The sequence below is a fragment of the Caenorhabditis elegans genome, chromosome I, assembly GCF_000002985.6.
Source record: "Caenorhabditis elegans chromosome I".
Taxonomy (NCBI): Eukaryota; Metazoa; Nematoda; class Chromadorea; order Rhabditida; family Rhabditidae; genus Caenorhabditis; species Caenorhabditis elegans.
The window spans coordinates 12,486,807-12,507,990 of record NC_003279.8 but is presented as its reverse complement, the minus strand read 5'-3'; the positions used below and the strand labels follow the sequence as shown (position 1 = coordinate 12,507,990).

General features: G+C 40.2%; 6 protein-coding genes across 10 annotated transcripts; 1 reads left to right on the top strand and 5 right to left on the bottom strand.

Annotated features, from left to right (window-relative positions):
• Positions 1-421: 421 nt before the first annotated feature.
• asah-1 (Acid ceramidase subunit beta) lies at positions 422-2,877 on the bottom strand. The gene is made up of 4 exons (NM_060772.11): positions 2,724-2,877; positions 1,258-1,892; positions 901-1,094; positions 422-689 (listed from the first exon to the last, which is right to left on the bottom strand). Exons 1-4 carry the CDS (start codon positions 2,864-2,866, stop codon positions 480-482), a joined length of 1,182 nt encoding a protein of 393 aa, NP_493173.1. The 5' UTR covers positions 2,867-2,877; the 3' UTR covers positions 422-479.
• Positions 2,878-2,961: 84 nt separating this feature from the next.
• K11D2.1 (RCC1 domain-containing protein 1) lies at positions 2,962-10,531 on the bottom strand (the record flags this gene model as incomplete). Of its 2 annotated transcripts, none has more annotated exons than NM_001444143.1 (4): positions 10,491-10,524; positions 3,538-4,001; positions 3,301-3,481; positions 2,962-3,255 (listed from the first exon to the last, which is right to left on the bottom strand). In NM_001444143.1, exons 2-4 carry the CDS (start codon positions 3,861-3,863, stop codon positions 3,076-3,078), a joined length of 687 nt encoding a protein of 228 aa, NP_001431018.1. In that variant the 5' UTR covers positions 3,864-4,001; positions 10,491-10,524. The 2 variants fall into 2 exon arrangements, with proteins under 2 accessions (NP_001431018.1, NP_001368497.1); NM_001381230.1 differs by having other exon boundaries at positions 3,076-3,255; positions 10,491-10,531.
• On the top strand, positions 8,582-10,553 carry T27F6.8 (F-box domain-containing protein). Its single transcript, NM_060770.4, has 3 exons — positions 8,582-9,041; positions 9,095-9,479; positions 10,298-10,553. The coding sequence occupies exons 1-3, from the start codon at positions 8,603-8,605 to the stop codon at positions 10,377-10,379; spliced, it is 906 nt and encodes a 301-aa protein (NP_493171.1). The 5' UTR covers positions 8,582-8,602; the 3' UTR covers positions 10,380-10,553.
• An 80-nt stretch (positions 10,554-10,633) lies between these two features.
• T27F6.7 (uncharacterized protein) lies at positions 10,634-13,165 on the bottom strand. The gene is made up of 4 exons (NM_060769.7): positions 12,867-13,165; positions 12,122-12,272; positions 11,844-12,039; positions 10,634-10,931 (listed from the first exon to the last, which is right to left on the bottom strand). The coding sequence occupies exons 1-4, from the start codon at positions 13,156-13,158 to the stop codon at positions 10,797-10,799; spliced, it is 774 nt and encodes a 257-aa protein (NP_493170.1). The 5' UTR covers positions 13,159-13,165; the 3' UTR covers positions 10,634-10,796.
• Positions 13,166-13,460: 295 nt separating this feature from the next.
• Positions 13,461-17,015, bottom strand: T27F6.6 (Putative neutral sphingomyelinase). Its single transcript, NM_060768.7, has 6 exons — positions 16,918-17,015; positions 16,392-16,659; positions 15,537-15,744; positions 15,001-15,264; positions 14,346-14,577; positions 13,461-13,869 (listed from the first exon to the last, which is right to left on the bottom strand). The coding sequence occupies exons 1-6, from the start codon at positions 17,009-17,011 to the stop codon at positions 13,631-13,633; spliced, it is 1,305 nt and encodes a 434-aa protein (NP_493169.2). The 5' UTR covers positions 17,012-17,015; the 3' UTR covers positions 13,461-13,630.
• Positions 17,016-17,100: 85 nt separating this feature from the next.
• Positions 17,101-21,047, bottom strand: pars-2 (the record flags this gene model as incomplete). 4 transcript variants are annotated; one of them, NM_001129053.4, is made up of 6 exons in its annotated part: positions 17,101-17,381; positions 17,598-17,783; positions 18,165-18,563; positions 18,850-19,122; positions 19,909-20,111; positions 20,829-21,047. In NM_001129053.4, 3 exons carry the CDS (start codon positions 20,948-20,950, stop codon positions 19,031-19,033), a joined length of 417 nt encoding a protein of 138 aa, NP_001122525.1. The 4 variants fall into 4 exon arrangements, with proteins under 4 accessions (NP_001122525.1, NP_001040689.1, NP_001040691.1 ...); NM_001047224.6 differs by having other exon boundaries at positions 17,103-17,381; positions 19,913-20,111; positions 20,829-20,974; NM_001047226.3 differs by lacking the exons at positions 18,850-19,122; positions 19,909-20,111; positions 20,829-21,047 and having other exon boundaries at positions 17,196-17,381; positions 18,165-18,293.
• Positions 21,048-21,184: the final 137 nt, after the last annotated feature.

Sequence of the window (21,184 nt, the reverse complement as noted above, 5' to 3'; positions counted from 1 at the left end):
ACTGGAAAATCAGTTTAAATTCATTTTTCTAGTAGAAAATTCCACAAAACCACCAATCGCTACGAGACTCAGAAGAAATATTTAGGCATGCGCCTTTAAATCTACCGTATCCCATTTTTAATAAAATTGTGACGAAATTTGAATTTCAGGAGGAAAACTTGGTTAGAAACGAAAAAACGACGAAAAACCATAAAATTAGCAAACAATTATTTTTTAAATGTAAAATTCCACAAAAAGCAATAACTTTGGTAACCTCGATAAGTTTCGGTGCATGCGCCTTTAAATCTACCGTAACTCATTATTTTTTTCCAGCGGGAAAATTAAAATTTTTAATTTTTGTTTAAAAAAAACCAAAAAACTCTAAAATTTTTAAATTTTATGAAAATTTCGTTTTCAAACAAGAACCCATCAAAGTTTATTTACAAAAATGAAAGTTTATTTCAATGAATCATTGCGTATATGAGAATGTTGAATCCAATCTACCATGGATAGCATTCTCCCGGGCAGGATTGAAGGATGGTCTCGAAGCGAGAAGTCTCGACGGACATGAGGACGGTGTAGGTGGTGAGCTTATTCAGGTTGGTGCGGGATGACAAGACGTTGAAGATTCCCTCGAATCCGACGTTCTTCTGGGTCAACTTGTCCATGCAACGGAATCCCGGAGTGTCACGGTCGTCAAGGTAGAGGTCCTGGAAGAGGGAAATGTTGGATAAGTTAATTCCGGATAGGTTTTGACAGATTTTTGATCAAAATTTCTAGCTAGGAGTTCGACCCACTCAAAAAAAGAAGCTGGGTTCAAAATACTAGACCTAGGCCTAGAGAAGGACCTCTCCTAAAAGTTGGGCCCCTAGATCCGTCTACCAGAACCTACTCTACACCTTCAACTCTAGCATCTCTCACCTCGGTTCCCTGATCGTAGTTGGTCTCCAACAGGTACCATCCGTGTGGGGATGTGGCCATCTCGGTGAGAAGTGCGGTCTTGTCGAGACTTCTAGCGATGATGCATCCCTCGTCCTTCTTGGATCCTCCGAGAATGAAGTAGACTGGTGAGAGCATTGGAGTGTTCATCAAGTGCTCCTTGGCGTCGAGGTAGGCTGAAAGCTCGGGATATAGAGCCTTTATGGATCTCAGACGGATCTAGCCCAATGGATATTAGAAGCAAAGATTAGGGACACTTGAATCTAAGCCTAAGCTTCCTGGAAATCAAAGCTTCCGAATTCTAAGGATCTAAGTCATCAAGAAAACAATTCAACTCACTGGTCTTAGTCTCGAGGGTCTCTCTTGCCAACCAGGACATCCATTTTCCGTCGGCCTCCAATCCGAACACCCACTTGAGAATACCGTAGTATCCTCCGACAAGCTGGAATCGATCGTCAGCAGTCAAGGAGAAGGCGTTTGGCTTGAGACCGTTGTAGATTCCAATGTATCCGGCAAAGTTGTTCGACTTGTACAACAGCTTTCCGTCCTTGAGCCAGTTGACGTTGATGATCATCTTACGAAGCTTTTGCGAGATTTGCCAGTCGTGAAGAACTGGGTCCCATCCCATGAAGAGTCCGAAATCGAGGTTTCTGGCGTGGAAAACGTGGCCGTCCTTGTCCTGAGCGATGACCGATGTGCAAACGGTGAAGATCTCGTAGAAGATGTTATACATGGTGATCTGTCCCAATGGGATACCGGTGGCATTGGCAATACTGAAGATCTCGTCACGATATGGCTGAGCGAGCTTTGGCGCCAAATCACCGAACACGTCATCAACAAAGTCGATGGCATTTGGGAACCATGGAGTGATCAGATTGATCAGCACACCGATCAGGTCGGCGATGTGTTCCTTGTTGGCTGTAGCGATCTGCACCCAACGCTCCGATGGTGGGAGATCAAGGTTCACATCGTACCTGAAAATATTTTTTGTTTGTGGAAGTGTGTATTTGGAATTTCGCTTCAATCAGCAATCAAAGTATGGTGTGACCTCTGCACAAAAACTGATAAGGTTTATGGAATTCCTCGAGGAGAAGATTGATGTTTTATTTATGATTGATTGTGTCAGGGGGTAACTACACTAAATTATCAACTGATTGTAGAACACAGGAATCTACATTTTTAAACGATTTGCTAGTTTCTTGAAAATTTCGCAAAAAATTTTTTTTTTTGGAAGCCGAGAAGTCAAAAGTTAAAAAAAAGGGACTCTGAGTCTAAAATGAGTTTAAAAAACTTCCTATAAAATATATTTTTCACAAAGTATAGGTAATATCTGTGCCGGAAAAGTTAAATTACCGACATTTTGGCGTCTTCTTGTAGTTTAAAAGTTTCAAAAAAGTAAGATAGGTCCTAAACTAGAATGTTTGAAGCTCTAAAAGTGTTCGAACCATGCAATAATCAGTAAAGCTCGGATTAAGCACATTTTCATAACGTAGAATGCCTGAAAAATGCTCTTTTGAGTATCAGAAGCACAATATCGGCGAAACTCAGAAATTCAGACTGCCAACAAAGTTCTCAGAATATCTATTAGTTCTTAGGCGAATTCTAAAAAAGCTTAGGCAATGAAATCGAGAATTTCTTTAGAACAGCAGTGTATTTAGAATTTGGCACCTAAAAAAATGACCAAGGAACACCACTGGCTTCAAACTATGAAAATCTGACATTTTGGAAGTTTTATGCGCAAAAAGTTCAACAAATGGGGCAAACTATAGATAGTTAAGGTAGCTACCATCCAGCCAAAAACTCACCACTTGATATCAAATTGCTTGCTTGGATCATAGAGATTCTGCTTATCATCCAAGATGCAGTGATCCTTAAACGGAGCCGGAAGCTCCACATGCTTTGCGGCGCACACAGCCACCAGCAACAAAACCGACAATTCTCGGAGCATCTTTCTTGACTAGCTCTGAATAGTGGCAAAGCGTGTGCTCCGCGAGGCGACTTATCAATACTTTTTGCGGAAAACACGTGGCCACACTTTACTCCTTATCACTTTTTAATTTATTTCCCTCATGAAAATGTCATCAATCACACCGGTTTTTGGTTTATGGAGCATAATTTACAAGCGTTTTCAGAGAAGAATTCATTAAAAGTTATAGTCTAGTCTAGGTGAAATTCGTTGATCGGTGGAGTGGGGTTCGTGCCCAGCACAAAGGGGGCGTGGCCTGTTTTGATGACAATCTGCGTATTATGCTCTGTGCATGCAACGTCCAAAATGTTCTCCTCGCCGAATTTCTCTTCCTCTGGGTCGATGAGTACCGGGTAGACTTCAGTGGAGCCCTAAGGAGTCACGATTCATCTTTGAACTTTCAGCAAAAAGTTTACCTTATCTTTTCCGAGTTGTCCATACCGATTCCATCCCCATGTGTATGCATCACCGCCTTCTGTCAGTGCTACCGTATGCCAACCGCCACAAGCCACCTTTTTAATGCGAATTCCCACGAGTTGCTCGATATGGACGGGCTCGTCGACTCGGCGGATCAGACCAACTCCAAGCTCCCCGCGACTGGAAATTTGGAAATTTATGTAAATATTTTCCAGTCTAGGCCTGTGAAAACTCACGTTCCGGTACCCATAGAGAAGAGGTTGCCGGTTGTATCCCGGAAGATCAGAAAGTCGTGACCAGCAGCAGCTTCCACAATTCTCACAGGCCATGGAAATTGGATCTTATTTGCTAAATTGTTCTTTTTCGGTGAAATTCCGACAGAATCAACCAGGATCTTCACAATTTCCGAACTTGTTCCAGATCTTTCGACAGCGTATATCTCACGGGATGTAGCTACCAGCAAAACATCTAAATCAGTATGCAGGTCCAGGAATGTCAGGTTTCCCTCAAAGTCGTCAAGTCTTCTCACAGCCAACTTTTCGTGCTTCATGAGAATCGCCATGTGGAGATGGGTACACGCCACGTGTTTAACTTCATCGGGTAGCTGGATGGTTTCAGATGCTAATGACGTCATCGGGGCATCGAAGATCAGTGTGATCTTGCAGGAATCCACAGAGATCGAGCCAAACCAGGTGGGAATCTGGAATAATCAATTTAGCAATTTTAAATTTTTTGCAAAAAACAATGATAGACACTTCTACAGTACTTTCTTCATTAACTACAGTGCGTTTTTTTCCATTTCTACGACTTTAAAAGGGGCGCATTTACGCGCGATGGTCCCGGCATTGATCTCGCCACGCACCCCAAAAATCAATGGGTGGCGCGTGTCGAACCATCGCGCGTAAATGCGCCCCCTTTAAAGTCGTAGAAACTGAAAAAAAATGCGCTGTATGTTTCCACCTTGTGTCAGAGTGCCCATTACTGTGTGATCTACAATAAATGCGGGAATTTCGATGCGGACCTCTCAACAAATTTCGTATTGTTAAGAGCGTCCCGCATTTATTGTAGATCAAATAGGCATGGGACACTCTGGCACCAAGCTCGGACCTGCTGTGAAACGCCTGTAGTTTGGAATACAGCGTGGCTACGTGCCTGTAGTCTTAGTTTTTTGAGTTACTTGCCAGTTCCACTAATATTGCTTGTGGCAGACCAAACGCGAATCACCTGTCACCAGATCTGGATCAGGACCTTTACAGGGCCGTTGGTGGCCAACCTTCAATAATTCTTGTTTTTATAAGAACCCGTACACCATTTTATTGTTAGGAGCATGTGTTTAGACTAAATTGTCGAAAAATGAAAGGTAGGCCCCAAAAATTTTATGACCAAAAAACTCAGATCTAGGTGAAACATCACAAACTACTAGGGATCAGGTAGAAGTTTTTCAGCGATACACGTGGCACTTCCTTCGCTGAACTCCCTTCATTACACTCCTCGCGGAAACAATAGCCCCCCACCTTTGAAAGTGAAACATCATAGACCGATGACGTCATCATTGTGGCTTCTTCCTCTTCATCATTTCGTCACCTCACTCGATTATTATTCTCTCTTTTCGTTAAAGTGTCCAATTGTTATTCATTGAAAAGTACAGTACTCCTTCTCCCCCGAACCTTTAAGAAGACATATGACCGGATGTTGACAACAATGTGTGGAACAAGTCCTTCTAGGTGAAAAATGCAGAAAGTGCAGCACACGCAGAGTAAAGATTATTGGGGATAATTGGTAATTGAGTCGGACTTTTGGAATTAGATGAATTGTAGCTTGAGAATTTCCAAGATGATTCAGGTTTTTCTAGGAAACGTCATTGTGGTCTGGTGACGTCCCCGAAGCATGAATTCGTCTGATTCAGCTGATTCACAAATTGTCTCAACAATGACGTTATCAATTTCCAATCGAATCATGATGTAGTGCAAACAATTACGAAAAGTTTGTAGGAGGACACAATAAATCCACATGTATTGGAGGAAAACGACCCTTGAACTTTCTTTTTCACAGTTATTTTGAAAAACAACTGTGAACGTCGTCCGGGCAGCAAGTGTTTTTGATGAATCTATCATTTTTAGAATTCTCAAAAAATAAAATTGCAAAAGCCATTTCCAGCAACATTCTTCGAATTCCTCCAACTTCCTGTCCTACATTTTTGTTTCCTTCCGCTTTTCCCATGAGAAGCTGTGTCTCCGCGGAACATATCAGCTGACGACAGCTGTTGTGTAAGGAAATAGTTTTCTGTTGAAGAATGAATTCAGGCGACGTCAAGCAATAAGAGAACAAACATCGGAAGAGAAGGAAACGTCTATAAAAGTCATCGGGTCAAATAGTTCAGTGGATGTTCGGCTGCATTTCTACTTGATATAGCTAGCTTTTTGTGCGTTTTCAGACAATTATCTTGTATTAAAGTCCAAATTGGCCTGAAAGTACCAAAAAGGCTTGGTTTTGTTCTGCTAGCTGTTTTGGGACTATTTTAAGTTTCTTGGTCTTTGGCGGTAACTTCTGAACCAAGTTTGGTCTAAAAAACTTGTTTGATCTATAATTTGACAAATCATGGCCCGAACCTTGGTTTGGCTTTGTTTAGGCAGCGCGCAAGTTTGGTCCAAGTTTAGTCCTATTTTTGCCAATTTCTTATACAAGCTTCAGTTAAAGATTGGTTCCGGCTTACTAGCTTGGGCGCGACCTAAACACAGTCTTTCCCAAGTCTCGCAAAAGTTAGGGTCAAGTTTGCCATATATTCAACCAAATCGGCTTTAATTCTGGCAAAATAACGTTCACTTTTTGAAATTTTATTTTGAAGACTGAACTTTCTTTCTTTTTTCCGGCCTTTCTCAAACTGGATCATAAAATCTGCACTTTGTAACTTCAAATGAGAGATAGTTATCAAAATAGGTTACTTAATCCACGTGATAAGCTTCTAGACCGATTGCAATGACGTGTTGGTCTTTTATTCCGATCAGTTGTTTTTGTATTTATCGTAATGTAGATTATGCAAATCAATTCCCTGTTTAGTGAGTATAAATATGACCACTCCATGGGGAGAAAATGGCTTTCTGCAGTTTTGTGAAAAGTCACGTGGCTTATACCATAAATCAGTTGCAATGCGAACCCGGCGATCTTCTGATACCATCCTCCATCTTCCGCGCCAGTTCTTTGAAAATCTCTTTTCTTCTTCAATTCGGTTGGATTCGAAAATATCTCTTTCCCCGAATTCGTCGCGGACAGCTGGTCTCTTGTCAACGATAGATGGACTATCACACGCGTTCACAGATCAGCAAGGATTTGTGATTGGAATGGAGGCCGTGAACGTCTAGAGGTTGTAGTCTGGCTTCTAGTGACTGTTATCATAATCATAATCATCATCATCATCGATGAGGTTCTGCAGTATCAAAAAATTATGATTTTTAATCCAAAATGTGACTTATAATATTTCTGTCTTCTTCATCATATTTCCACATTCTCTTTCCATTTGCAATTTTGTTTCGTTCCAGTGTCGCCTTTTTCTGCAGGCTGATGTTATTCTAACAATCTATTGATGTTATTCCAATAACTTTGATGAACTTCAAAAATAGATTGGCCCTGTTTTTTCTAGGAATTCCTAGTCTAGCAGCTGACTTCCAGTATTTTGTAGGTACCTGCCCAGACGAGAAATTGGATGATATCACGACTCTTCTAATCAAATTAAAAGCCGCATTGTCATTCGATGAGTCTTTAATTTTAATTGGTTTCGAAATCATAACAAAAACTGTCGGAAGTCGGTGTGACTCTATTAGGGCGTTGTCGAGTAGAGCTTCCATAACAAAATGTGACTGAACTCATATATAAAAGGTTCGCAGTTTCTCCAACTACAGTAGCCTCCACACATCAACAATCTCTGGGTCAACACGATTCGCCTATCATAGACTTTGAAGATTGTTGTGTCTTTCCATCCATCCGGCCCCCAATTTTCACGTTTTTCTGTGTTCTGTGCGGCGGCACCATCATAAGATCTTCTCTATATAAGGAAACCTCGTGAGACAGTGTGCATGCTTCAGTTTCAGAATGGACGTTTTTTGATGTCCATGGAACTTTTTTTTGTTCAAAGTCCGATTTGTTTTCGGAGATAAGCTGTGGGCACCTGCGTCGCCGCGCAATCTCATTTTCTGTTCAAAGTGACCACGCCTCTGTTAATTTCCGAAAAGTCGCATTGTTCGTCTCGTTTTCATCAATGATCGTTCTCTATAATTCGATTTTGTCCAATTTTTCAAAGTTTGCGGCATTTTAACCAGATTTTTTGCCTAATCGGCTAGTTATTCTTCAGAATGTCTTGTCTGTAATTTGACTTCACTTGGTTTCCACAGGGTTCTGTCAGGTTTCACACGTGGTGTCAGAAAGCCTCATTGCGGCTTGATCTAAAAAAATGCGGGAATTTTTTCCCAGAAAAATTGTGACGTCAACACACTCTTAGCTATGCGAAATCAGTTGAGATGTCTGCTTCTCACCTCCCGCATTTTTTGTAGAACAAAGCGAAATGGGACTTTTTGACTCCACGTGGTTTCAGACCAGTTTGTCCATTTTGTCTTGAATTCCTGTCTAATTTGGCTCAACTTGTAGAGATGTATGCAGATTTTCTAGGAAAACACACAAGTTCTCTCAATTTCAACGGTCGAAAAGTAATTTTTTCAAATTTTTCGATTTTATACTACATATTACCCGTCTCGAGCAGTGTCCCTATACATTTTAGTCCATTTTTTCGCAAATCTGATCCGGTTTTTCATATTCCGTCGTCTCCTTCTTCGTCATCTCAAAAACGAATGACTTTTGATCCATTTGCGCCACTGATCAACTTTGTATCATTATCATCATCATCATGATTGTCATTTTCTCGTCCTTCTCAGTGGCTTCCGCTTCTCCTGTTCTTCTTGTTCCGCCCCCACCGAATTCTCACAATATCTAAACTTTGACGCCTTTCCTCTGTCTTCACCCAATTGCTTTCCGATTCAACACCACCGGTGATCCATCATTCTTGTTCCAATCGTCGTTGATTATTATTATTATTATTCTCCCAAATTTTTTTATCTCATTCCAACCACCATATGTTTTTGTACTTCTGATGATCGGTAAGAGGAGGTGGAGAACCGTCGTGCCGCCTATATGCGGTAGAATTTAAAGTTCTGAATGTGTTCCCGTTCTTTATTTGAGTCTTCCTCACTTTTCTTCTTTCCTTTCTTTCTTCACGACAACTTATCATTTCAGCCCTACAAAATTTCTGACAAAATGCAAAATTTCTTCCGCAAACTCTCAATCCGCTCCCGTTCCCCACCAGCAGTTCAGAAGAAGAAGTCTTCTCACAATCTCCTTAAGAAAAACTCCTCCGGATTGCTTCGTTTTATTCGAAATAATGATAAACTTCTGGATGACGAGCCTATATTCGACATGCCGATGCATCTGATGCTCCATGTCATCGATCAAATGTCATTCTTCGAGCAAATCCGCCTCGCCCGTCTTTGCAGAGAGGTTAAGGAGCATTTGGAGGAGAAGTACAGTAAGATCAGAAAGTTGGAGTTGAGGAAACGTGATATCAATGAAGCATGTGCTTCTGATGATGCATTCGAGAGGCATTCGAAGGCCTATGTGGCGATCCGAATCGAGGATGATACCGCGTGCCTTGTGATTGATGACGCGTGGGTTGTTGCTGATTTTTACGTCTTTCTTGGTGAGTTCTGGGGTACTGTAGCTGACTGGCGTTATTTCAATATTTTCTTACAGGAATGCTCGAGGTCTTCCGTGAAGGCGTCGAAACCGTCGAGCTAGACGCCCCAATCGCCGAGCTCATCGTCATATCCATGTCGGACATCTCCCTGGAGCGCTGGTACGCATTCCAGTGCATCCTGAAAGCCTTCAACGACGTCTACGAGGATCTTCATCTAGACTCCGGATTCATTGCTGATCGTGACACATTCTGGCCAAAATGCAGTGACATTGTGATTCACGCGACAAAAGCACAAGCAGCGGCGCTTGGGCGGATTTTGGATTATGGAGTTAAAAGTGGATACGTGTTCGATAGACGGACCATGGATCATTTGAGATTGGAGTTTGAGGATTTGCAAGGATTCGACGATAAGGCCATCAATAAGCAGATTTATTACTTCCGGTGAGCAATTGTGTCTTGGGATGAGGACTGTAGGCTCGGAGGGCTGTTAAGCTTAGAACTTCAGGCCATTGCTTTATAGCTCATGTTGAGGTTTTTAAGCTTGAGTTGCTTAGAACCGTGACATAAGGATATCAGGCTTAGGACTTCAGGTTACGGTCTTTAGACTTCAATTTTGAGCTTAGAAGTTTTAGCTTATGCTTTCAACTTTAGGCACTCTATCTAAGGCCTTTTTGAACTCCAGCTCACATTCTTAGGTTACGGCTATAAGACATATGTTTCAAGTCTGGATCAAGCCCCAGATAGCCCCAGAATCTTAGGCTCAGGCTAATACCCTTAGACTTCCGTTTCAGGTCTAAACCGTAGACTCAAAGGAACTAAGAATTGGTGGCTGATTGTTTGGCCCGTAGCCTTGGCCTCTCAGGCTTGTTAGGTTAGAGCCCTGAGACATCCGGTTCGAGTGGTGACTCAGAAGTGTCGACCCTTATTCTGTAGGCAATTTGGCACAGGTTTTTAAGCTTCGGCTGAGGCTTAGGCATAGGACTTAAAGCTTATGTCAGCAAAATGTGTTGTCAAACTACATTTTCGCTCATTTTCTACGCTTTGGGCTTAATTAGACCCCCCCCCCCCCCCAAATCTTCAATTTTTAAAGGTTTTCATCAGGGTTTTCGACGAAATCCACCGTAATTCAGAATTAATTAGTTCTAATTGTGATTTCTGGTGATTCCCGGGTAATTTGGCCAAACTTATCACATTAGAAGGGCGTACGGAACACAAGTCCAACCAACAAAACACAGTATCCTTAATCAAAATTTTTTCAGATGCTGGACAGGTTCCCTCGGATGGGATCATCGCTACGAGATCGTCTTCAACAACAATTCGCCCAAGGAGTGCCACGTGTAAATCACTTTTTTTCATAATTTCTTCGTTTTTCTCATCGTCTTGCCCTCCCTCTCATTAGCTTTACAACCTCCACACTTTTTTTGAAAAATTTTCAAAAAAAAAATTCCTCACCATTCTGTACATAATTCCGATTGTTTGAGACACTCTGTAATAATAAAAATTCCTATCCTTTTTTCTGAAATTTTTGGCAGAAAATCGCTAAATTTCGGTAAAAGAATCCGGGAAACTTGGTGCAGAAAATTCAGAAAAAAATTTTTGGACTAAAATTTATGTATTTTTACATGAAAAAACGGCAAGGTAAGAAGAACTGACAAGAAATTGGTGAGAAATTATGCAAAATAAAGCCATGGTACAGAAGATACACAGATTGGAGAGAGAAATACAGGTTTTACATTAAAAATAGAAAAAGGGAACAATTTAGGCAATGTCATCGTTGGCCGCCAAAATGACACGTGGCGGTGGTGACGTCACCGGCTCACCGTCGGTCGACATGGGGTCCACCTGGTCACCGTCTTTGACGTAGACAATTTGCATTTGGGGATTGAGGCGTTTCTGGAAACAGGGAAATTTTGAGGATTTTTGAGGAATTTTATTAATTTTTGAGTAAAATCTTTAAGATTTTCAGCGGTTTTGAACACTGAAAATCAAAATTTAAGGGTCTCGTAGCGTGCCGAGATTGTGTAGATTTACGGAGCCTTCCTCTTTACTACAGCTCCGTAAACCTACACAATTTCGGCTCTTCCCGCTGGGTCCCTGGAATGTTGCCCAGCTGTGAAATTTTGTATTTTTGGGTCAAATATATGGTACTGGGTCTCGACACGACAATTTATTTTTAGACTAAAAGCGGGCGTGCGCCTTTAATGAGTACTGCAGGTACAAAATTACGTTGTTTCGCGGAATTTTCATCGATTTTTCATGGTTTTTTATTAAAAATCGCTGTATTTGTGAGAAAAACCAGGGATGGGCGGCAAACGATTTTTTTCGGCAAATCGTCAATTTGCCGGAATTGAAATTTTTCGGCAAACCGGTAATTTGCCATATTGAAAATTTCCGGCAAATCGGTAAACTGTCAGAATTGAAGCTGTTCGAGAAATCGGCACTTTGTCGGAATTGAAAATTTCTGGCAAATCGGCGCTTTGCCGGAATTAAAGCTGTCCGGCAAATCGGCAATTTGCCGGAATTGAAAATTTCCGGCAAACCGGCAATTTGTCGATTTGCCGGAAAACACTTGTCAAACCGCAATTGCTGCTCACTCCTGAGAAGAATTACGAAAAGTTAGAAGCTACAGTACTCTTTAAAGGCGCACACCCTTTTGAAGTCCACAGAAAATTGTCGTGTCAAGACCATTTCTGGCTCGAAAATCGCCAAATTTAGCGTTTTTCAAAGCTAAAACCGCTAAAAAGATCATTTTTGGCTCAAAAACAGTAATTTCACGAAAATATTTCAACTTTTCCGGCAACTAACCCCATGTTCGGCAACCCGAACCTCCTTTTTATGGATATCCTTGGCTTCGTAGTAGTTCCGAGCCTTGGTAATCGACAAAAGCATCGAAGTCTGAATTCCGACAAGTGTCAGGTAGAAAATCGATAATGTGAGGAACGTTGGCGTCTGTTTGTCCGGTGGATAGGCGAACAGGGAAGCCGAGTTGACGAGGTGATTTCTGAAGAAAAATTGGATTTTCAAGTGGTGGCCGAGGTTTTTCAGCTGCGTTTTCTAGTCCGCCGGGCAGTTTCTAAACTTACGCGGCCAAAACGTAGACAATCAGCTCGACGACAATCAAAAACGTGTAGACCATGATTGCTGGGATCATATGCACCGCAGACTCCTTTTTTATTCCGATTATAACTTGCCAATGGACTAGGACGCCGATTATCAGGAACAGGAGGGAGGCAACTGCAAAAATTTTGAATTTTTTGGATTTTCAGGACGAATTTTGCTTAAAAACTGGAAAAATAACTCAAAAATTTGAATTTTGCGCCGACCGCATGTTGCAAGCGCGCTCTATTGCGAAAACTACCAGATTTGTCGATAGAGCGCGCTTACTGCATCCGATCGAAAGTTTTTTTAGGTTTTCGAAATAAATTTGTGATCAATTTTCAAAAAATCGAATTTCAACTTTCATGAGAAAATTGTTTGAATTTTCGTAACATTTCACGATTTGTAGAGATTTCGTGCTAGAAAATCAAATTTCACGCCTGATGCAAGTCTGCTCTATTGAGAAATGCCCCAGAAATTTCGAATTTGAAGGAAAAATTCCAGTTTTCCAGCCGATCGCTGGCAAGCGCGCTCTATTGAGAGATATGCCGAAAACTTAAATTTTCGGCGAAAAAATCAACAGAACCTGAGATTATTATCGTTTTTGTGCAAAATTTTGGCCAAGATCTTTATAATAGACTCAAAAATTTAAATTTCGCGCCGATCGCATGCTGAAAGTGCGCTCCAACGACAAAAGTGCCGGAAATTTAATTTTTCATTAATTTTCCATACCAACAGTGCCCGCATCGAAACCTCGGCCATGATCATCCCATCGGAATTCGAACAAGAACATTGCAAACGAGAAGAGCGAGCAGCTGAGCCCAAAGCCAGCGGCAATGGCGGCCGCCCGTGTCGCATGTGTAAAAAACGCGCGGTATTCCGGAGCGTCGTCGTCAAAATGTGCCACGTGGCAGAGCGTGGGTGGCGGCCGTTCGTCCACTTCGTCACCGGGCAGTCCGAATCGCGAGTAGGTGACCTGGGCGTTCTCCGATCGACGTTTCAACCATCCCAACATTCGATCCATTGTGTTTCTGCAGAAAAATCAGCTAGAAAGGAGTTTATGGCCTAACTTCTTTTCAAGTTGGTGGACTAGATTTACGACAACCGAAATTTGAATTTTTCACAAAAATCTGTCAAAAATGGCGAATTTTGACCAAAAATTCGCCAAAAACCATCATTCCAAACAGTGGTGGCCTAATCTTCAGGTAGATTTTTCTAGTCCCCGCAGTTTTCTGGCAGTGGCCTGACTTTATTAATCAATAAAAATATGAAAATCGCATGAAAACGATTCAAATTCACAGAAAAAATTAGAGAAAAATCAAAATATATAATAAAATTCTTCATTTCAACAGGAAAATTAGCAAAAAAAAACTATATCACAGAAAAAAATCGATAAAACGGTTGAGAAACTAGATGCCCTTAATAATAAAGCTGTACAAATTCGAATTTTGGCGGGAAATTTGAATTTTTGGGTTAAAAATTGCAATTTTCAGCGTTTAATTATTCAAAATCTGCTGAATCGCCTGTTTTGCGGCCTTCAAAGCCTTCCGTTCCAACGTTAAGCCAATAAGTCCTTGCCAAACGAAGAAAACTCCAACGACAGTCAGTGCAAAGCGTAAAACGGCGAATCCCATCGGAAAAACTTCGAAAAATAGGCTTCCGAGGATTAAAATCAGACAAATTACCGCCAAAATGAAGAAAAAGATGCGATCCGTGCGTGCGCGACGTTCTCCGCCTGAAAAAATGCAAAAAATTGGGGAAAAATCGGCTATTTTCAGTTGGTGGCCGAACTTTTCATTTGGTGGCCTAGTTTTTAAAAAACTTGATTTTTATGGACTTTTTAGTTTTACGAACATGAAATAAATTTTTTAATGTCAAAAAAAAAGAAAAAAAGTAGAAAACCACAAAATTTGAGCCGGTGGCCTAACTTTTTTTCTTGGAGGGACTAGTTTCCAAATATTCTAGGCCTCGAGTACAAAATAAGATTTTTTAAACCAATTCTCGCATTTTTTTGCACAGAAACATGTGTTTTTCCCAGGAAAACTACGGAAAAGAGTTCGACCACCAATTTCCACTCGGTGGCCTAACTTTTCTACACGATGGCCTAGTTTTTCAAAAATTCTAGGCCACGAGTGCAAAATCTGTGTTCTTAAACACTACAGAAAAAAGTTCGGCCACCAATTTCCACTCGGTGGCCTAACTTTTCCGCACCTGCAACAAGCCCGATAGCCTCAATAAGCAACGGACGATTCGGTTCCCAAGTGTTAACAGATTTTTCGTGTCGAAAACGATCATCAATCGTGAAACGAGCGCGGAGGCCAACGTGATCCGAATAATTAAGGTCTTCACCGGGAATTTGGTTCAACGTGATCTCACATTCCTCCAATTTTACATTGCACCGCCCGGATTTGAATAGCATATAGTCGATGCGTTTGGAGTCGTCCTGAAATTTGAAAAAAATCGATAAATTATTGATTTTTCCTATTTTTTATTTTTTTTTTGCGTAAAAATTGTGCACATCGATTTTTTGGAGAAAATCTGGTGAAAAACGCTCTAAAATTCAAGGAAATCGGTTCAAATTCAGATTTTTCAGATAAAATACCAAAAAAAATCCCTGATTTTCTCCAATTTTGTGCTGGAAAATTGAATTTCGCGGCGATCACTACATTGCAAGTGCGCACCAATGAGAAAATCGGGGAAAATTCAAATTTTCGTGAAAAATTCACGAATTTTTATGAATTTTTACAATTTTCATAGTATTTTAGGCTATAAAATCCAAATTTTAGCAATTTTTATCCTAAATTTTCGAATTTTCGAGTAAAATTCACGATTTTTTCAATTTTCAGCGAATTTTTCAAATTCGCACCACATTTTTCAGCGCCCGCTTCGTATAACAATTGTCTGGTCGATCACACGTTCCGCCTTTTGCAATTCCTCGAAATTTGAGTAGTTCTCCTTCGGAATCCTCATTTTCCACTTCGTGGCTCATTCGCCACGCGTCGAAAAGTTTGGCATGCGACAAAATAAGCCGGAAGCCCAAATCACACGGTTCCATATTCAAATCTCCGGTCACAATGACAACGTCGGCTCCGCGAGCCGTATGGCGGACGAATTGAGCAAGTTCGAATGCCTGAAAAATTAAATTTTGTCAAAAATTGTCTATTTCACTTATTTTCGAGTCACATGCTCGAAAAATTGACTCGAAAAATCAAATTCCCAGCTGCAAATGCGCTCTAATGCATAATTATCAATAGAGCGCACTTGCAAGAAGTCCTATGGATTTTTTGGCGGGAATTTGAATTTTTGAGTTAAAAACTGCGAAATCTTGATGGAAAAATTAATTTTTTGAGTAAAACTTCCTAAAATATTGATTTTTTCTGAATTTTTCGAGTTTTCAAGCACCTGCGCGGTTCTGTGCGGCAAATAGAGATCATTTTCACGATCGTACTCCGCGTGAAGATGTGTTGTGTAGAAATTGACGCGCAAATCGCCGTCAATCTCGATTTCGGTAAGCCCGACAACTTTTCCGCCGAACCAGTCGCCGCGGTGAATGTGATGAGCGAATCCGTTGAGAGAATATCGATTTGTTAAAGTGGATACGATTGGGTGTCTGAAAATATGGAAAAAAATTGGAGAAGATTTGATGAAAATTCGGAAAAATTTTTTTTTTTGGATATTATATTATATTAAATTTTATTAATATTAAAAGGATATTATATTAAACGTAATTTTGTTCAGTTTTATCCTTTTAACCCAAATATTCCACAAATTTCTAAAAATTTAACAAAATGTTTGAAAAAAACCGAAAATTTTTTCAATGTGAACAAGTGGCGCAGTGGGATTTTCGATGGCTACCACCAAACTGAAGACCGGGGTTCGACCCCCCACGGTGGCAACTATTTTTTGTTTTGCAGAAATTAGATTCTAGACGTTGTAAAATGAGCAGGAAACTGTTTTTAGTGAAGGTTTAGAGTTGAGATTTGGATTTTTCGAAAAAAAATTGTCATATTTTCAGAAAAAATTACATGTTTTCAGAAAAAATTTTTAAACTAATTTTGTGGGAATGCTAAGATTTTTAAGTTAAAAAAAAAACTTTTGCAGCGTATGCACAATAAATCAAAAAATGTTGCCTTAGTGGGGACTCGAACCCCGCTCTTCAGATTGGTAGTCGGCGGAAATCCCACTGCGCCATTCGGACAACTTTCGGAAAAAGTAGGATTTTATCGATTTTTTAAATCTTTTTGTAGAAAAAATCACCTAGAAAACACACAGACACCACTGCCAGTGAATCCCGAGTGAAAATAGTGAAAATACGGATAAACCGACGAGACTTGCTCGCTGAGTCGCACAAAATCATAATATGACCAGAGCTCCTGGAGCCCGACAATGTCGTAGAGCTCATCAATCATGTATTGGCCGATTTTATTCAGTCGGTGAACTCGATCCGTAGATCCGATGGGCCAGGGTTGTGGGAGACACCACGCGTTAAGGGTAACCACACGGAGTTGACGAGCAGCCACGTTATCTGCAAAAAATCGATAATTCGGGAGGGAAAATCGTGAAAAATTAGATCCCTGATTGAAAATTAAGCTAAAATACGCGCAAAACTAGCGAAATATCAATATTTTGATTCAGAAATTTGAAATTCCCGCCGATCCTGCTGCAATCGCGCTCCAACGACAGTTTTCTCATTGGAGCGCATTTGCACAGTGCAGTCGGTAGAAAATTCAAATTCTTGGGTGAAAAACTTGAATTTCAGCCGTTTTTTTTCCAATTTTCTCACTTCTTCTCAACGCGGCGAATGATTCCCGGCGGAAAACCGGCTCCATGTCGACTTTCTGACTTTCCTGGGACTCTTGCTCGCTGGATGGCTCCATTAGCCTGGAATATGGGCTTAAATTCGTGTTTTGAAGGGCAAAATAGGTATAAAAAGGTTCGAAAACCTCAAAAAACACTAGAAAGAGTCTAAAAATCACATTTTTTCAGGAAAAAACAAGAAAATCAAAGAAATGTAACAAAAAAACCATAGAAATCTCCTAAAAATCAAATTTTCAACAAAATTCAATGCTGATGAGATCCGAGTTGATCAAGTACTTGATTATGTGCCAAATGACCAGAATCGTGTGCTCCGCCACCTCCATAAAGCGTAGATTGCACAAAAGTCACGAAACGGTCCAAGCTCATTGAGCCCTGAGACATGGGCTCCGCAGACTTGGCGTGTGTCGTGAATACCTCGATGACGGGCTTCTGAAATAGGGGAAAATTGGCTTAAAATTGTGTTTTTTTAGGCTGCAAATGCGCTCCGATGTGAAAATTATCATTGGAGCGCATTTGCAGTAAACGAGCAGCGGAAAATTTGAATTTTTTGCTGAAATTTTCAAATTTTCGCCTATTTTCTCCCGTTTTTTCGTGGAATTTCCGCTTTTTCTTTGCTGAAAAAATGGAATTTTCGACCGTTTTTACCTGCGTAGCAAGACTCCGCTCCGTCTCGTTCGCAATAACGAGAATAAATGGAATTCCGAGTCGATTTGCGTCGTGAATTCGCTTTCCGGCCGACATTTCCACACGATCGTCCAATAAAATGCCTCCTTTTAGATAACGAGAAGCCGACGAGCTCGCCATTTCCACAATCACATTCGACATGAGGCTCTGCAAGGAAAATTGGTTGAAAAATTAATTTTTTAAACATTTTAGAGCAAAAATCGCCAAAAAGCGTCAAAAATCATCTCAGAAATTCACATTTCTTGTCGATCACAGGTTGCAAGTGCGCTCTAATGATATTCTATTCGTTTTTTCTCCAAAAAAATCATTTTCAGTAGGGAAAATCGAAAAAAAAAAATTTAACACGAAAATGGCAGTTTTCTCAATGGAGCGCAGTTGCGTCATGCGGTCGGCGGGAAATTTGAATTTTTGAGTTGAAAACTAAGATTTTATCGAATTTTCTGGATTTCGCAGTGAAAAATCTTGATTTTTCACGATTTTTTAGCGAAAAATTCGATTTTTCTCAATTTTTTCTCCAAAATTGCTCACTTTCTTTACAATAATCACAGCATCGAACGGAGCGATAGCTCTGGGCAGTCGGAGAGCCTTATCACTAACTGATAACAAATCAATTGCCGCCGGAAGAAGCCGTGTTACACCAATTCCAAAACAGCACATATCCAATGGTTTTCCTTGAAATTTGGCTCCGAGAGCTTCTGAATATTTGGTGCCGAGGTGGAATGTGTGCGCAATTTCGACGGATGGGATTTTTTGCACAGTTTTTGATGAATTTTCAGCACATTTTTCACATTTCGCCGGCCCTGGACCTTCGAATTTGTTGTGATTTTTGCAATTTTCGCAGAAATTCACAAAATCCTCCTCCAAACTGCTTTTCAGGTGATATTCATGACTTATATGACCTCCATGTACTCCGGAATCTGCTTCCACCTGAAAAATTTTGGATTTCTGTCGTTGGGGCGCGTTTGCAGCAAAATTTAAGCCTAAAATTCAGATTTCCCGCGGATCGCACGTTGTAGATGCGCTCTATCGACAATTCGCAATAGAGCGCACAAGCGACATGCGGTTGGCGGAAAATTTGAATTTTTGGGTTAAAACTCGAGTTTTCAACGATTTTAGACTAAAAATGAGTCAAAACTTGCCAATTTTAGCTCAAAATTTTGAATTTTTGAGTCTAAAAATCGATTTTTCTACTTTTTTTAAATGAAATTTTCACCTTAATCACATCCTCGTCCAACTGCAAAATCTCTCCAAAAATTCGATCATAAATCTGACGAATCTGTGCATATGTTTGTTGAGATGTCTCCGCATCAGTGGAAAACGAATACATATCCTTCATTAGAAATTGACGCCCACGCATTAATCCGAATCTCGGATTCATTTCATCGCGAAATTTTTCACCGATTTGATAGACAATAAGGGGAAATTGTGATTTTTTGAGCGGTGATAGTGTTGCGATCAGTTCTGTGCACATTTCCTCGGCGGTTGGCTGAAAAAATTGGATTTTTTCGGGCAAAAACCTAAATAATTTGAATTTCTGAGTTAAACTTCGAGTTCTCCGTGCTAAATAACATATATCCTTTTATTTTTAGAGTGTTTGGACGAAATCCCGTTAAATTCGGTGTCAAGTACGCAAACACCAGGCTACAGTAACCCCGGGACACTTGATTTGACGACATTTTGCACTAAAGACCTGACAATTGCGGTCTAGGGGTAATTTGCTATGGGAACTCCGATTTTGAGCTCAGAATTCCGAAGTTTTGACTATTTAGTGGATTTTTTCGGCAAAAAGTGAATTTTTGGCCCAAAAGTTTGGCTCGTAAGTCAAAAGTCTGAAAATCTGAGTTTAAATTCGGATTCCACGTGGTAAATAATCCCTATTTTGACTTTTTCAATGTTTTTGTGCAAAATCCCGTCAAATTCGGTGCCAGGCACGCAAACACCATGCTACAGTAACCCCGGGACACCGGATTTTGCGACATATTGCACTAAAACTCAAAATTTTGAAAATCTGAGTTCAAATTTGGATTCTACAGTGCAAATAACCTCAAATCCAGCATTTTCAGGTTTTTGTGCAAAATCCCGTCAAATTCGGTGCCAGGCACGCAAACACCATGCTACAGTAACCCCGGGACACCGAATTTTACGACATATTGCACTAAAGAACTGAAAATTGGGATGAAGGGGTAATTTGCTACGAGAAATCCGATTTTGAGCTCAGAATTTAGGAATTTAGAGTTGTTTCATCAATTTTTCCCCATTTCCAACTGCTCACCCACTTGAAGGCACATATGATTCTGCTGTCGGTCGTGAAATCGAATCATTTCCGGTCCCATCGCCTCCCATCTGCCAGTTTTTTCCCATAATTGCTGTGTTCCGACGATCGGCATCGCGATTTTCAGAGCTCCCGAGTTCTGAAATTCCACGTCGAGAATTCGGCACAACTTGTCGATTACACGTTGTCCGAGGGGCAGGAGACTGCAAAAATTCGCATAAATTTTGATTTTTTGTGAAATTTGAAGCTCAGAATCGGATTCTACGTGGAAAAATACTCTTAAATCATAATTTTGAGAGTTTTAGTGCAAAATGTCGTCAAATCGGATGTCCCGGGGTTACTGTAGCCTAGTGTTTGCGTACCAGACACCGAATTTGACGGAATTTTGCATAAAAACTTTGAAAATGGATGATAAGCGGTTATTTGCCACGTAGAATCTGAATTTGAACTCAGATTTCTGGAAAAATTGAGAAAATCTCGAATTTCGAAAAAATTTCAGCGGAAAAATAATTATTTGACGGAAAATCGTCGGTTTTTGAGGAATTTTTAATTTTTTAATTAGAAAATTAAATTTTTTGCTAGAATTTTTTTTGGGGCTGTTCTACGTAAAAATCTAATTTTCGAACTGCAAAATGAGGTTTTTTGTGGAAAAAAAACCGTTTATGGAAAAATTTTGGGCATTTTTGCGCTGAATTCGACAATTTTCAGTTGTTTTTCCAATTATCTCAGAATAATAAATGAAACTTAAATAATTTTCAGCAAATTTCACTTCGAAAAACGATTTTCAGATTTTTTGCGCTAAAAACTGAAAAAAATCCAATTTTCCTAATATTTTGCACAATTTTTGACATTTCCACAGCTTTCAGGACAATTTCTTGTGATTTTCACGATTTTTACATCAATTTTCACAAAAAACTCACCTATAAAATCCTTTCGCCGTCGGCAAAATAAATCCATTCTCGACGAGCATCGTATGAGCCATACTTTTGCTTTTTTGAGCACTCGCACCACTTAAAATCCATTTTCTCGCTTTAAAAAGCATTTTTCATCTGGATTTCATGGAATTCTGCAAGAAAATCGGCGAAAAATCAATGAAATTGAGCAAAAATCGGGGCGAGCAGCTAGCTGGAATAAAAGTGTGCAAGCGCGCTCCACCGCACACCGGCCGGAAATTGTGGGTTTTGGATGGAAACAAAAGGGAATAAATGGGAGAAATAAACTAAAATAGGTAGAAATTAAGAAAAAAGATTTTAAATTTAATAAAAATGCTTGAATT